General features: G+C 42.2%; 1 protein-coding gene across 8 annotated transcripts; it reads left to right on the top strand.

The window, feature by feature from the left end:
- The first annotated feature begins 284 nt into the window (after nt 1-284).
- Nucleotides 285-13830, top strand: elavl3 (ELAV like neuron-specific RNA binding protein 3). 8 transcript variants are annotated; one of them, XM_084113997.1, is made up of 7 exons: nt 285-672; nt 6395-6611; nt 6699-6802; nt 9629-9782; nt 10307-10532; nt 10965-11003; nt 11654-13830. In XM_084113997.1, exons 1-7 carry the CDS (start codon nt 664-666, stop codon nt 11979-11981), a joined length of 1077 nt encoding a protein of 358 aa, XP_083970123.1. In that variant the 5' UTR covers nt 285-663; the 3' UTR covers nt 11982-13830. The 8 variants fall into 8 exon arrangements, with proteins under 8 accessions (XP_083970123.1, XP_083970122.1, XP_083970120.1 ...); XM_084113996.1 differs by having other exon boundaries at nt 10304-10532; XM_084113994.1 differs by having other exon boundaries at nt 10304-10532; nt 11633-13830.
- Nucleotides 13831-14188: the final 358 nt, after the last annotated feature.

The raw sequence follows: 14188 nt of genomic DNA, 5'->3' as shown, positions 1-14188 counted from the left end.
CTTTTTCTGCACCCATCTGTTCAGAGTGCAGGTGGAGCTCTATTCACTCAGCTCTGCATGCGTGTTGGGGGGCAGGAAGAAAGGGAGGGCAAAAGGAAAGAGTGGAGAGATGGTGGGGGGGGTGGAGGGACAGGGGGCTCTCGGTGATCTCTCCTGAAGGGGATAATGGGAGAGGAGCGCATTGCAATGGCTGCCATGTAGTACCCTCCCTGCGCAATTAGCCAATCAGCAGCAAGCTCTGCCAGCCAGAAGGACACATAAAAGAAGAACATTGCAGCAGAGGCACAGAAGGAGCCTGCGAGGAGCTGGGAAATACACACACAACAGCAGATCCACAACACCCTCCCCTGGACACACCCTACTGGGGATCACTGCTTCTCTTTTTTTCTGAACCATCGCCCACGCCACACGGAGAGAAATCTCTCTCTCATCATCATCCTGAAGAAAACCCCCTTCTCCTCATTTTCACACTACTGAGGAAACCTACAATCGCACGGGCTGAGATTTCCTGGGCGAAGACTGTCCTTTTTCCTTTTTCTTTTTTTTTTCTTTTCGTTTGGAAAACTGACATCTGCATTTCCCACCACGGCGTAATATCTGCGAGTCGGCCTGAAGACCTGCAAATCGAAGGACCTAGATCACTATCATCTTTGTACATCAAGAATGGTTACTGTACGTATACCTTCTCTCTTCTTCTTCTTCTTTTTTTGGTCGGTCTCATAACAAAACAATAACAGCACCACCAGAAAATCAATTTTATCAGCCACACAGCATGTGCCTGCAAGACATTCAAATTGAGAAAGCAAAAATATAGGCTAATTAGACATTAAAATGCATCTTAAAATATAGGCTATTTAAATACAAGCGAATCAAATAATAGGCTATACACAGCATTTGGTCAAAAACGCAAACATACTAGCACATCTAATCGCGGATTCCGTGAACAAGATTAACGATTAGCCCAGGATTTAAGTAATGTGATACAGGCACGCGCGAGCATCGCTATAGCCGAGCTCGCTTCGTTTTCTGAGGGGAATCAAAACATTGCTTTCTCCAGCCGTACGAACCATTCGCCTTGCATCGTAATGCGTAATACGCGAAACCCTTCGCAACATGCATTTATTTCTACATCCGTTAATTAAACGCATTCAAGCGATAATTAGCCATTATTAACATAGAGCGCTGAGGAATTCCTCAGAAATAGCTGAGGTGCGGCGGAGGCAGAAGGGCGTAAGAGGGCAGATGCCTCGTTCAGAAAGGATGCTCGAGACTGAATCTCTGAGACAAAACACGATGCCTCGGAGGCTGAGAGCCCATCGAGAGCAAAGGCAAAGAAAAAGGTCGAGTCACTCAGAGGGGGAGGGGAGACATTATGCATCCACTGGTTTGGATTGAATCAGGCAGGACAAAATTCCTAAGGCTTGCGATGCTACATAAGAGATAGCGAGAGAGGAAACGGCCAAATGTCACGTATGGAAACGGCCAAATGTAATCGATTTCTTGTGTTTTCTTCTCGAGTTGCGTTTCCGTCCTTTTCTCTCCAAAAATATAACGACACCGAGAGTGTAAATAAGCAATATGAGGGGAATACAAAGGCCTGAGGGAAAGCGTTTTGGGCGTGTCTTCTCGAAAAGAAGACAGCGATGGCACGAGCTCAGAGTCACCATCTTCACGTAGATTTTCTGTGAAAACAATAACAACAGCTCATGTAAATACGAACAGGTGTTTGAAACGTATCCATGAATGAGCGATTAAAATGTTAGGATTCATTTATGACGTTTAACTCTTCAGGCCTGCTCTACATGAAGCGTATTGTCAGGTTAATCGTCTTTGTTTCTTGCCAGAAGACGTGATAGCTAATACTAAACGCTAGATTCGTTACAATGAAGACTTAATTTGTAATTATTAATTTAATAGGCTACTATTAAAAATTACACAAACCTACTGTCATTTTGCGTTTGAGGTTAGAGGCCTCTGTTCTTGACAAATTGTCTGCTGTGAAGGACAGCCTGCCTTGTTTTATAGTGACCTCAAACAAAAGGCGATACGAAACGACGCGCTTCCCTTTCATTTAAATTCTCAATAGATGGTGTGATGAATGAACGACGGATCCTTCGGCTTGTTGTTCCGCAGTCCTCCGTGAGCACGAGCCTCTACCGCAGTGCCAAGCACATAAAACCGTTGAGTCAGATAACCTTCTCCAGGCGCGTACACAATTCAAGGACAAGGACATCACAACGATACACAACACAACACAACGGTATAAACATACGAGGTTCTCACTAACCGTTAATCAAGAGGGTTGTCAATCAAAGAAAAAGACGGCGTTTAAAAAAAAACCCCGTTATGCTGGACAGTTTAAACTGTCAGGGGCGTTACGCACAGGATCACAGGCTTCGTCTATTGTGAATCGAACCGCTCATTATACAGTACATACACTGATTTTATAGGCAAAATAATGACATTAACTTCATTAATTAATTGGCATTAATTAAATACACACACACACATACACACATACATACATATATATATATATATATATACACACACATACATACATATATATATATATATATATATATATATATATATATATATATGGAAAGCTATAGCTATAGGCATTTATTGAATGACATTATTGATTTTTACATGTATATGAGCTATTTGTATTATGTTTGCTGTATTATTATTATTATTATTATTATTATTGATAATAAATTGTATTGTAGAATAAGTCAAAGTGAAGGCAGTTGCAATGTTCATTGTTCCCGGAGAGTCCCGCAGCCTCTGGCCTCGACACAAAGCGCTACTGTTTACATTAATATTCATAGTGCTGCCATGGTCTCTGTAGAGGAGGAACGGGTGGCTCTTTTGTTCGCTTGTGTCAATACGTTTATTCAGCAAAAAGGAGCTCGGATTTGTGAATGCCCACAGAGCACACGCGCACTTGTCCAATCAAAGGACGAGAGGATAACGATTTTAAACGATTCGTAGAGGTGTTTATTTATAAAGACGACATCAAGAGCTTAATGTCCACTTGATAAAATGAAGTCCGCGGCACCAATGATATTTTGAAGGTTGTTGTCCATGTCGAGCCACTCCCGAATTCAGCACTCTGGATAGCGACCAAAGAGTAACATGAACACTGCTAGCGCCTTTTCCCTAACGTTAAACGTTTTTGCAAAATTAGGCCTACTAATAATTTAAAATAGTAAAAAAAAAAATGGGAAAAAAAATAACGCTATTAGGGAAAATATAAGCAATAATTGTGCATTCGCGCGATAAGTCGATGATCTTTCGCGCTGCAAATTTCACGAGCTAAATTAACCCAATTCACCGGTAAAAAATTAAAAAACAAAGATAATGGTTTATCCGTTCAGTTTTGACTTGTGTCCTGTTGTTTTACAGCTGCCACTGTGATCCCTTAAGCTGCAGTGAGAGTGTGGCTAATGCCTTTTGTTTAAGATAATCCTGTAATCTGTTACTGAAACAGCCTATTGGCAATCCAGCGTTCACATTTCAGTCAGGAGGCTCGTCCAGACACGTACGCTTATGAAATACAAATGATAAAAATTAAGGTCTGCATTAGGCACCAGAAATGTCACGAATACAGATTCATTTTCCACAGCCTTACGTTAACAGACAATGCTGGGAATGGCTGGCTGACCCTGGCAGTCTGAAAATTAACGTTGACATGATACATACAGCTACAGATTAGATCAGCCTTATGCTTTATTTGTTTACCTCACCGGATCTTGTGCAAGACTGTGTTTATTTTAAGAAAATGGCTTCCTCACTCACTGCACAGGGACATTAAGGAAGTGACGTGAGCCAATAGTCTTCACAGTCAGATTGCTCTTTATCTCATGCTGCTTTCAGGCCTGCTTGTAAATAGCGTTCTCTGGCATGATGCGTTTATGACTGTAGATAATGGAAATGTATTTTAACTTATAATTTCTATGTTTGTATTTCATCTAACAAATATGGCAGCAGTTAAACCAAGTGGCTTCTTACATTTGTGTATTGTGACATTCAACAGGACATTTTTCAGGGAAAAATCGAATGAAATTTTCCCTTCTGTCTGACTGTCAAGGCTTGACAGTCATTTCAGCAGACTCTAATTACAAACTCACTAAGAGGAATCTTTGCAGTCATTTATCCTGATCAGCGCGCTGGTGGGAAGGTAATAGGTTTTGCGTATACGAGATGCAGGGCTCTTGTTTGCGTGTGAGTCTGGGTCCTTGTGTAGGCGATGCTGATGCAGTGCATTAAATATTGAGGGAGAACTCTCCCAGAAATAGAAAAGTACAGGCTGGGACAGGAACGTCAAAGCCTGCTTCCATGGCCACGTTTTGTTTCGAAAGCCCTATTTTTAATAGCGTAAAATTCAGGGACAGTTGATAAGGTGTGTAATGCTTAAGGAGCACAGTGGAAGGAGTCTCTCGCCTGTCTCTGCGAGTCATGTATTTTGGGATGAAGCGCTCCTCCACCTCTACCTCTGCTGTGCTGGCGACAGTATCTGGGCTGTAAGACAGTGTACGTGTCAGTCTGTGTGGCCGAAGAGCCTGTGCGTTGTGTAACTCACTACATTCGTCGCTGAGGATGGTGCTTGCCATAGGGAGGTTTACTTCAGTTCACGAATCACATTTGCCCTGATCCTGTCACATTGTGTCAAGACTCGCTCTGTTTGTGTCAACGCTTAGACAGAGCCTGTTTGAGTAGGTTTACATTCTGAACCCGAGATATTTCCTGAAATATACAGGCTATGGGCTACTGCCACAAAAGATGCCATTTTATCACTATTTGATTGATCAAACGAACGACCTTTTCTTGGAAATTCCTGCTCGGGTGGCAGTGAAATTGTCAGTTTTGCCTAGATCCGTGTTTGCAGCGCTTTAATAACTCGACTCCCTGAGCTTTCTCCTTGTCAGTGTCAATTTGCCTGAGATATAAATTCTGGCGGCCCTGAAAGCTTATTTTATTAATGCAAGACAAAAAGTGAGTTTAACCGAGCACTAGTTCTCGAACACACAACTCCAAGTGCACATACGACATGCACACATATGTGCGAGGTTTGCTAAAAGTCAAGAAGCCAGCCAATAGCAACAGTCGTCAAGCTGCTGTTACCTGGGCAACCTGGTTAGAGGTAAGGCTCAAGGCAAGAATAAATTCATTCCACTGAAGAGACAGAGAGCGTTACAGAGAGGCAATACTGAAGGGAGAACAAAAGAACTGACTACCCACACTATTAGGAATTCACCTGTTTGCGCATCTGATCGTAAATGCTTAATTAGATATCATTTCATTTATTTCCAATTACATTCCTATTATTAATTATTTGCATCATCCACTTTCAGAAAAAAAGGTACAAAAGCTATCACTGGGCTGGTACCTTTTCAAAAGGAACATATAAAGGGTTCATATTGGTAGCTTAAAGGTATAAATTAGTACCTTTTGAAAAGGTACCAGCTCAGTGACAGCTTTTGTACCTTTTTTTTCTTCCTGAGAGTGTAAAAACATAAAGGGACACTTGTGGCATATGATTGTGCCTGTTGATTGTGGGGATCCCAAAAAAAAAAAAAAAATCACGGATGCATTGTTAATTAAGACACCCTGTTCCACCCCAGGGGCCGTTCCGAGGGAAGAGTGCTTTCAGTCAACTTACGATGACTAATATATGAACATACATTACACATGCCGATTTGTAAATTCTGGAGAGTACCAGCCTTCGGGAAAATGTTTAAAAAAAAATCAACATAAGTCACAAAAGAAATAAAAAAGGACGGATCGCTTGCGGTACGATGAGGAGAAATCCAGTCGTGCGTTGTGACAGAAAGGGACCGTTAAAGACAGAAGTAGCGTCTACAACCTGCACACATCTGTTCTTTGAAAATCCCCTATAGGCCAAATTAAACATCATGTGCTCCACAGCAACACGGATGAACCAAAGACCCAGCACACACACACTCTCGCTTTTCACATAAACAAGGTGCCAACGCCATCTCATCTTTATTTGTCTAGACTCCCACTTTTTGAAAGAAATTATAAAAAAAAAAATCTGTTAGCAAAGCTGAAATGACAACTATTCTCATGCCCACACCGTCATCCTCTCAGAGGCTTGTGATGTAACGCTGTTTGACCCTGGGTAGCATAAAGGGGGGCTGGGAAAGAGCGAAAGGACTGTGACATCTGCAGGGCCAGGGGCTGATGGAGAGAGTTGAAGTGAGGGAGGAGGTCATAGGAGGAGGGGAGGTGGGATATTGTTCTCCTCCAGCCCTCTACCCCTCAAACACATTGATTTTTAACCTCTCAACGAGGACGCCCCTGAAATTATGCGTTTTCACCCAAACTGCACTGTCTTAGTCTTAATTTGTAATTTTTCCACCTGCAGATAATTAGCACCATGGAAACTCAGGTGTCCAATGGTCCGAGCGGAACCAGCCTGCCAAACGGCCCCGTCATTAGCACTAACGGTGCCGCGGACGACAGCAAAACCAACCTGATTGTCAACTACCTGCCTCAGAACATGACCCAGGAGGAGTTCAAGAGCCTGTTCGGCAGTATCGGAGAAATCGAGTCCTGCAAACTAGTCCGAGACAAGATCACAGGTAACAATGCGGCATATCTTGATTCGGTAGGAAATGTTTTGCATTAAAGGGTGGTTTTCAAGTGCATTCTTGTTTGTCTTAATGCAGGCCAGAGTTTGGGTTACGGCTTCGTAAACTACGTGGATCCCAATGATGCCGACAAGGCCATCAACACGCTCAATGGTCTCAAACTGCAGACCAAAACAATCAAAGTAAGAGAACCGTCCTCGCCGAGCCCAAGCTCCTCAAATCGCTCGATGGGGAGGAAGTAGGGAATGAAGCAGAGCCCAAGACAGACGTGACAGCAGGAGGGGAGGTGAAAGGGAGGGGCGGTGGGAGGAATCGTGGCGGGGACAAAAGGAGCAGAAGAAAAGAGAAAGTGGAGGTCAGAAAGCAAAGGGTTGTGTGCAGGGGTGATTGTGATGGAAATGTAATTAGGGAGACGCAATGTGAGGCTTGGAGGTCAGCGAGGAGAGCCCCATCTGCCTCCAATCTTGGCTAATTAGAGCCTTCTTTGTCCCCAATTCAGCTGGGTTTTGGGGTGGGGAAAGGTCTGCTTGGGCTTCTGAAAGTAAGAGATTAAACAGTCGGTCCGCTTCTCCACCTGATCACCACACATCAAAGATCGCAACAAATCCGCAAGAATCCGCAGTTAAGCAGCTTCTGTGGACTCAGCGTGTGCTTGCATGCATTCATATTGGAGATATAGATGTGAATTGTATGATATAGGCATGCATACAGAGCAGTTTCATTCCTTATAGTCTTAAGCAAAGCACTGTTATTCCAGTGAATAATGACTGCAGGCCATGGGCGAACATTATTGGCGTAGTTGTTTAAACCGATTGCCATTGTCCTAATTGTCTTGTTTGTTCAGTGCATTCATCCAGCATCGTTCTCTGACATTCAACGTTCGTGTGCCCACTGCCCTCAAATCCTTAAGCCAGGCAAATGTCATATTTTCCATGTCAATACGCCATTGTTAGAAAGGTAGAGACGATAGCGAGGATGGGAGGGAACGAGGGAGGAAGGGAGGGTGACGGGGCGCAGTAGCAAAGGCTAGGAGGGAGCCGAATGCCAATGACAGGATTAGGAGCCATATGGGCTGCAGGCACCATCTGTACTGTGGGAGAGAGAGGGAGAGGGTTAATTATGGGGCAGCATCCCATCCCTCCAATAGATCCCCCCCCCCCCTCCAGTCTCTGCTGTATACTCACCCACTCACTGCACAATTACACCCCTACCTCAACAATACCGCTGCTTAGTCATACTGGCCTGCAAGACTCAAACACGCATATGGTGGAAAAACACATCATTCTGCCAAGGTCTGATGGCGAAGCATGCTATAACTTGACTGGGCGTTGTAAAATGTCTTGAACACGTTTAAAATAGACTCCTATTTATTATAAAAACAAGTTTACTCGCTTAACATTTTTTTGTTGTTGCTGTAATCGCACACATAAAAAGGTCAACAGAATCAAATCTGTGAAATGAAATGCTTTGTTCTAGAGCCCGCCATTGAAGAAAATGGTTAAAGACAGAAATAAATTATATTAGTAAATAAGTAAAAAGAGCACTGGAAACAGGATAGGGTTAGGGTTATAAAGGGTTAAGCTTTATAAAGCTTTAAGGCAATATAAATTTTAAGACAAAAAACGTTTTATATTAAATTATATTCAATATAAAGTTAAATAAGTTAGTTTAAAAAAAATTTAGTAAATAAGTGTGTGTGGGGGGGGGGGGGTAGTAAAAAGAGTGTAAGGCTTTAAGGCAATATAAATGTTTAGAAAAATAATAAAAAGTAAATATATTATATATATATTAAATATATAAAATTACATTATGTTATGTTAAATTAATTTAGATGAAAAATACCATTGGAACAAAGACTATAAGACTATGACATATTTTGAAAGATAATAAAAAGTATAAGTAAAAAGAGATATTATAGAAAAATAAGTAGAAAAAAAAGAAAGAAAGAGATATAATGAGTAACAAGATTTTTTTTAAATGGAGTAAAGGTAGTACAGTTTTTGTATAATAATATAAGTAAATAAGTGTAAATTGTATGTGTAATACTGCTGAATAAAAACAATCGAGAGTTTTTGGAAAGTGAGGATGGTGCTTTTCCATTAGCATGAATTGATATTGAGCTTTTTATTTGATTTGCTTTTTTTTTTTCGTTGGGTATTTAGTGAGGGCGTGTTAGGGAGTTGTCAGGGACGCTGGACATCTTGTAATCTGTTTACTTGGTTTGCCGGTTGCCAGAGGAGCAGTTTCCCCTTGAGAGAGAAGACAAAGGAGAGATGGAGAAGAAGGAGGGGGCCAATCTCTTTATCTCAAAAAACCACATGCGCACACACTGACACCATCAATCAAAGTCAGCCCCTTTCCACCAGAAACTCATAAATATACATATTTTATGAGAAAAATCTGTTCGCATCTCAAATACGACTAAGACGGCTCGGTGGGGGATTTTTAGGAAATATAGAGGGGAATATAAAAATGAGATGAATATTTGAACGTCAAAATAAATGCCTAATTGGAGTTTATATTAAATGACACATCCCCAAGTGGAACAGGTTCTAAATGCTGCTGTCTTGTGGAAAATCACCGGCTAGAAAAACAGCCCATGATATCAAATTTTCCTCACGACTCCCTAGAGGGAGCTGGTCTCAAATCAGCTCAGAGGGTGTCGAAGTGTCTTGGGGGGTGGGGGAGTGTGAATGTCAGAGTGGGTTCGTGTTTCTGCTGTCAGGAGCACTGCGAAGCTGAAGTAGTGTTTAATAAGGGAACCGGGTTTGGTTCGAGTGAAGTGCGGATAAGAGACGTGGATTTTAACGGAAGGAGGGATGAGAGAGAGTGGGCGGATGTCTCGCCTTTGAGCGTGGCACTGCTGTGACATATCTGCCTCGACTACACTTGAAAGTTTTGCACTGCTGGGAGTTTTAGGACTGTCACAGCTGTCTTGATGCATGCTTCTTAATAATATTACAAATCCTAAACTGCAGCTCCAATTTTTTTTTTGTGTGTGTGTGTAGGTGTCCTACGCCAGACCCAGCTCAGCTTCCATACGTGATGCCAACCTGTATGTGAGCGGGCTGCCTAAAACCATGAGTCAGAAAGACATGGAGCAGTTGTTTTCCCAGTATGGAAGGATCATCACCTCACGCATCCTGGTAGACCAGGTCACAGGTAAACGTTACCTCACTTCCACAAACAGCGTACGCACCCTGGGGGAGGATTACAAGTCTAATTAAAGCTCTGGATGTGACGCAAAAATAAATAAATAGGGTAGGCTATATGCTTCACAGTCAACATGAACTCAGAATTGACCCCATTTACATTTTTAATGCACGTTCTTGGCAGTGTTAATTTAGTATCATTGAAATAGTATTGTAGTTTTTAATAATATTTTGAATTATTTTTTGTAGTCATTTTTTGTCTTTTCTAAATGGCTATATATTTTGAATAAATGTTATGTTAACCAAAAGCCAAATTCCTATGGAAGTCCAGCCCATATTTTTTCTCTTTAACTATACGGTACTATAATGTGTTTTTTTTTTTTTTCATGTTAACATTTTTCTTTGTCTGCTTTATAGAGTAGATCATAAATCACTACAGTATAAAGTCTGGTTTAGCCCTGTGTCCACATGACTCATCTATCTGCCATTTTAAATTCACGGTGCTTACATTACGTCGCTTTCTGTCCGGAGCAGGTATATCGCGCGGAGTAGGTTTCATTCGGTTCGATAAACGAAATGAGGCAGAGGAGGCCATCAAAGGCCTGAACGGTCAAAAGCCGCTGGGTGCCGCCGAGCCCATCACCGTGAAGTTCGCCAACAACCCCAGTCAGAAGACGGGACAGGCCCTGCTCACCCAGCTTTACCAGACAGCAGCTCGCCGCTACACCGGCCCTCTGCACCACCAGACTCAACGCTTCAGGTACTGCCTCCACCCTCAGCCCACACCCCTACCGCTGCCTACTCTCCCTCTGACGGTTTTCCTTTAAACCGCAGCACGTTCACGCCATCAGGGGGATTGACAAATCACAATGGGTCTAACTGAGGCAGTGTGTACATTTTTAAAAGAACTGCCCTGCTTAAGAGATAAAACAGTGTGCGTGAATCAGTCATGGCACGGATGCATTCAGAAGCACAAACATGCGCGCAGTACTCTCGATCCATCGCCTGAGGGCTCTGTAAGCACTGCGTCAGTGCGATGGGCGAGCCGCTCGCGCCTGTTGATTGGTGGATGCGGTGCCCGGTAAAGAGCTCCCCCTGGTGGCTGAAGTGGCTCCATGAAAACGCTTTGCTCTGGTTGTTGGATCTTGCAACTAATATCTTCACCTCCGTCACTCTCCCTCTTGCATTGCAGACTCGACAATTTACTAAACGCCAGCTACGGAGTCAAGAGGTAATTTAAAAACAAAAGGTGTGCTTTCAAAAGCATCCATGCCTAAACAAGCTCAAACAAAGTGCCCGGAATACCACCTGCTGACTTTAGGATTAACACTAGAGATTGATTTGAGAAAACACCATTTCAGTAGACTAGATTGACTTAGCTGATATCACAGCAGGACATTCTGGCATGGCTTTGTTGAACCTTTTTGTTCTTTTGGTTGATTCCTTGATCAAACTGTATTTCTGTATTGAACTAACATTATTATTTTTTTTCAGTTTTGGTTGCTTTAATGTTCTTTTTTTCCACCAGCATGGACATACAAGGTTCCGTTTGCGTCTCCTCTGTTAGTTCCAATTTTCTGTTGATTTGTTTCTGATTTGCCTTCATCCCTCTCTAGGTTTCTGTTTTGCTTAGTATCGTGATTTTGTTGAACATTGTGAATTCTGTGTACTATTTCTAACAGGGAATATGACTAGTTTGGTTTGGTCACCAGATAATATGACTAGATAATATGATAGCTGGCCATTTTCTTACATAGGCTGTGGAGATCGAGCGTCCGCTTCTCAAAGAGACAAAAATGGCAGGAGCATGTGGTAATGAGAAGCACGCTGTGCTGAACTTCAGAATGACACCCATGGTAGCTCTCCTTCTTTCCTCCCCAGATTCTCCCCAATAACCATTGACAGCATGACCAGTCTAGCCGGCGTCAACCTGACCGGGCCCACTGGAGCTGGCTGGTGCATCTTCGTCTACAACCTGTCCCCGGAAGCTGACGAAAGCGTCCTGTGGCAGCTCTTCGGCCCGTTCGGCGCCGTCACAAACGTCAAGGTCATCCGTGACTTCACCACCAACAAATGTAAGGGCTTTGGCTTTGTCACCATGACCAACTACGACGAGGCAGCCATGGCTATCGCCAGCCTGAACGGCTACCGCTTGGGCGACCGTGTCCTGCAGGTCTCCTTCAAGACCAGCAAGCAGCACAAGGCTTGAAGGAAGGCCTAGTCACTACTGCTCTTTAACATGTAGGGGGAGCTACTGAGCTCCCTGTACATTCACTCTACATGGGCCTGGACTGAGTCTCTCTCTAACACACATACACACACACACACACACACGTTTAGTTGTTTCGAACAAAAATACACAAGTAGAGTTGTTTTTCTTTTCTCTTAACACAACATGCTAGTCCTTCCCAATGTTTGCCTGTATTGAATTAGCAGAGGTGCGAGGCGAGGCTGGGGAAATCCATGAGGAGGGACAGTCTAATGAATGTGACAGAGAATGTCTGCAGAGATTTAATTTAATTCAGGCAAAGTAAGAACTGGTCAAAGAAAAAGAAAAAGTAAATCAAATATGTGCAATTTACCCAAAATATTGCCCCGGTAACTCTCCTGTCTGGCTTCAGAGGATGTAGTCACTTTTTTACACTTGGGCATTTTGAATCAGTGATTTTTTTTAAAGAGAAAAATGATTAAAAACAGTGTTCTCATATATATTATGATATAACTATATATTCAACATTTAAGGTGGTTATAATAGCCAAAAATGTAAGCATTTTCTAGAACTTTGAATACGGTTTCCTGGCTCTACATTAGGTTGCAACCTTGCCTTATGGCACCAAACACACACCTTACTCGAGGTTCAAAACCCAACAGCAACTGAACAAACTGTGTGGATGGTAATCACAAATCGAGAGGTCACCCGGGGGTCATCACAATCACCTCAGCACGCCGAAAGACAACTTTCATCACAGAGACACTCGCACATCAACACACACACACACACACACGTAGCTCCACCGGAGGGCATAGTGAAACTTCACAAAACATAGCGACCTAGAATCTCCTCGTTTCTTTCCACTCTGAGTTTTATAGTTAGAATTTAGAATCGATTGCACCACATATGCAGTTGTCTGTGTAACTAGGGGCATTTCGACAGTGTTCCCATGGCGATGGTATTTGGAAATCTTTTGAAAGTCCTTCAAACCATTTATGAAGTCCAGCCGCAAAATCCAGAACTGTATTAGATCATTTTAAACAGCTTTGAATGGCTTGAGAGTAGGAAAGGCTCTGCGTCAGCTCTTTGAGACGTACATGTGAGCCGTTATGGAGGTCAGGGGCCACTGGGATTGGTCGCCCTCGCTCTTCATAACCTCTCAGATACATTTAGCTCTATTCACTAAAAGGAATCCCATTATAATTCGCTTTTCCCAAACCGGTTTTAGCAGCCCCAGCATATCTAAACAGCTACATATCAAACATAATGTCTAATTTTGTGTCCTCAAGGCCCTTTTTTAAAAAAAAAAAAAAGATAATCTTTTCTCAAAATACTCATAGTTTGAGTATTTTGAGAAATGGAAAATTCCTTAGATACAATAACGACAATGCCCAAGCTGTCCACAGCCCTGTGATAAAACAAACTAAACCGTTCCATGGGGAGAGACATTGCTGTAAAAAAAAAAAATAGCAAAACTTCACATTATATGAAGAAAAGAACTGAAAGATGTAAATGTGTTCAAATCAAGTGACATTTTGCTTTTCTAAATAACGCTGTGTTAGCCAAAGAGGACAATGATCTCTTTGAAAGGATTACATTAGAGATTAATATATTTTTATATCTACGGAAAAAACAAGACCTTGTGCGACATTTTTACAGATTCTTAAATCGTGGAAATCTTTGGACACACCGCATGGCTTTTATTTTCAGAGTTTTCAACTTTGGGGAGAGAGGACCAGTCTGCGGTGTAAAGGGAGGGGATCGAAGGGTTGGGGACTAAGACTTACATGCAGTGAAACCATTTCATTTTCAAAAATACAAAAATACAAAAAAAAAAAGAAGAGAACTACGAAACATTCAAAAACAAAAAAAAGAATCAGCAGACAGGCAAATGTATGCATTACGCAAGAAAAAAAAAGACGCTATGGTTTCTCTAAAGTGAAAAATGTTGCTTCAATGACGGTGCAGTGAAGCTCAAAATGGCGTCACATCGAACACCATGAACACCCAGAGCATTTCATCTCGTATCGGCAAAAAGACGAAAAGGAAGAATCACCTTAACGCTTCAGCATTTTCAGTGCACCAGATAAAGTTAAGAAATTGACATAATACAATGTAGCTGCACTTATCAATGTAATCAAATCTCACACAATAATCCATAGTGAATTATATTCGCCAGTATGTCACCACACAAGGCAAATGTC

Source organism: Abramis brama (assembly GCF_963993115.1).
Source record: "Abramis brama genome assembly, chromosome: 1".
In the NCBI taxonomy this organism is placed as follows: domain Eukaryota; kingdom Metazoa; phylum Chordata; class Actinopteri; order Cypriniformes; family Leuciscidae; genus Abramis; species Abramis brama.
This window is presented reverse-complemented; position numbering and strand designations above follow the sequence as displayed.

Bases quoted from the DNA above. Each gene is read 5' to 3' on its own strand.
- elavl3 (XM_084113994.1), top strand. The intron at 10,533-10,964 runs GTACTGCCTCCA...CTTGCATTGCAG, and splicing joins CACCAGACTCAACGCTTCAG to ACTCGACAATTTACTAAACG. The intron at 11,004-11,632 runs GTAATTTAAAAA...CACCCATGGTAG, and splicing joins GCCAGCTACGGAGTCAAGAG to CTCTCCTTCTTTCCTCCCCA.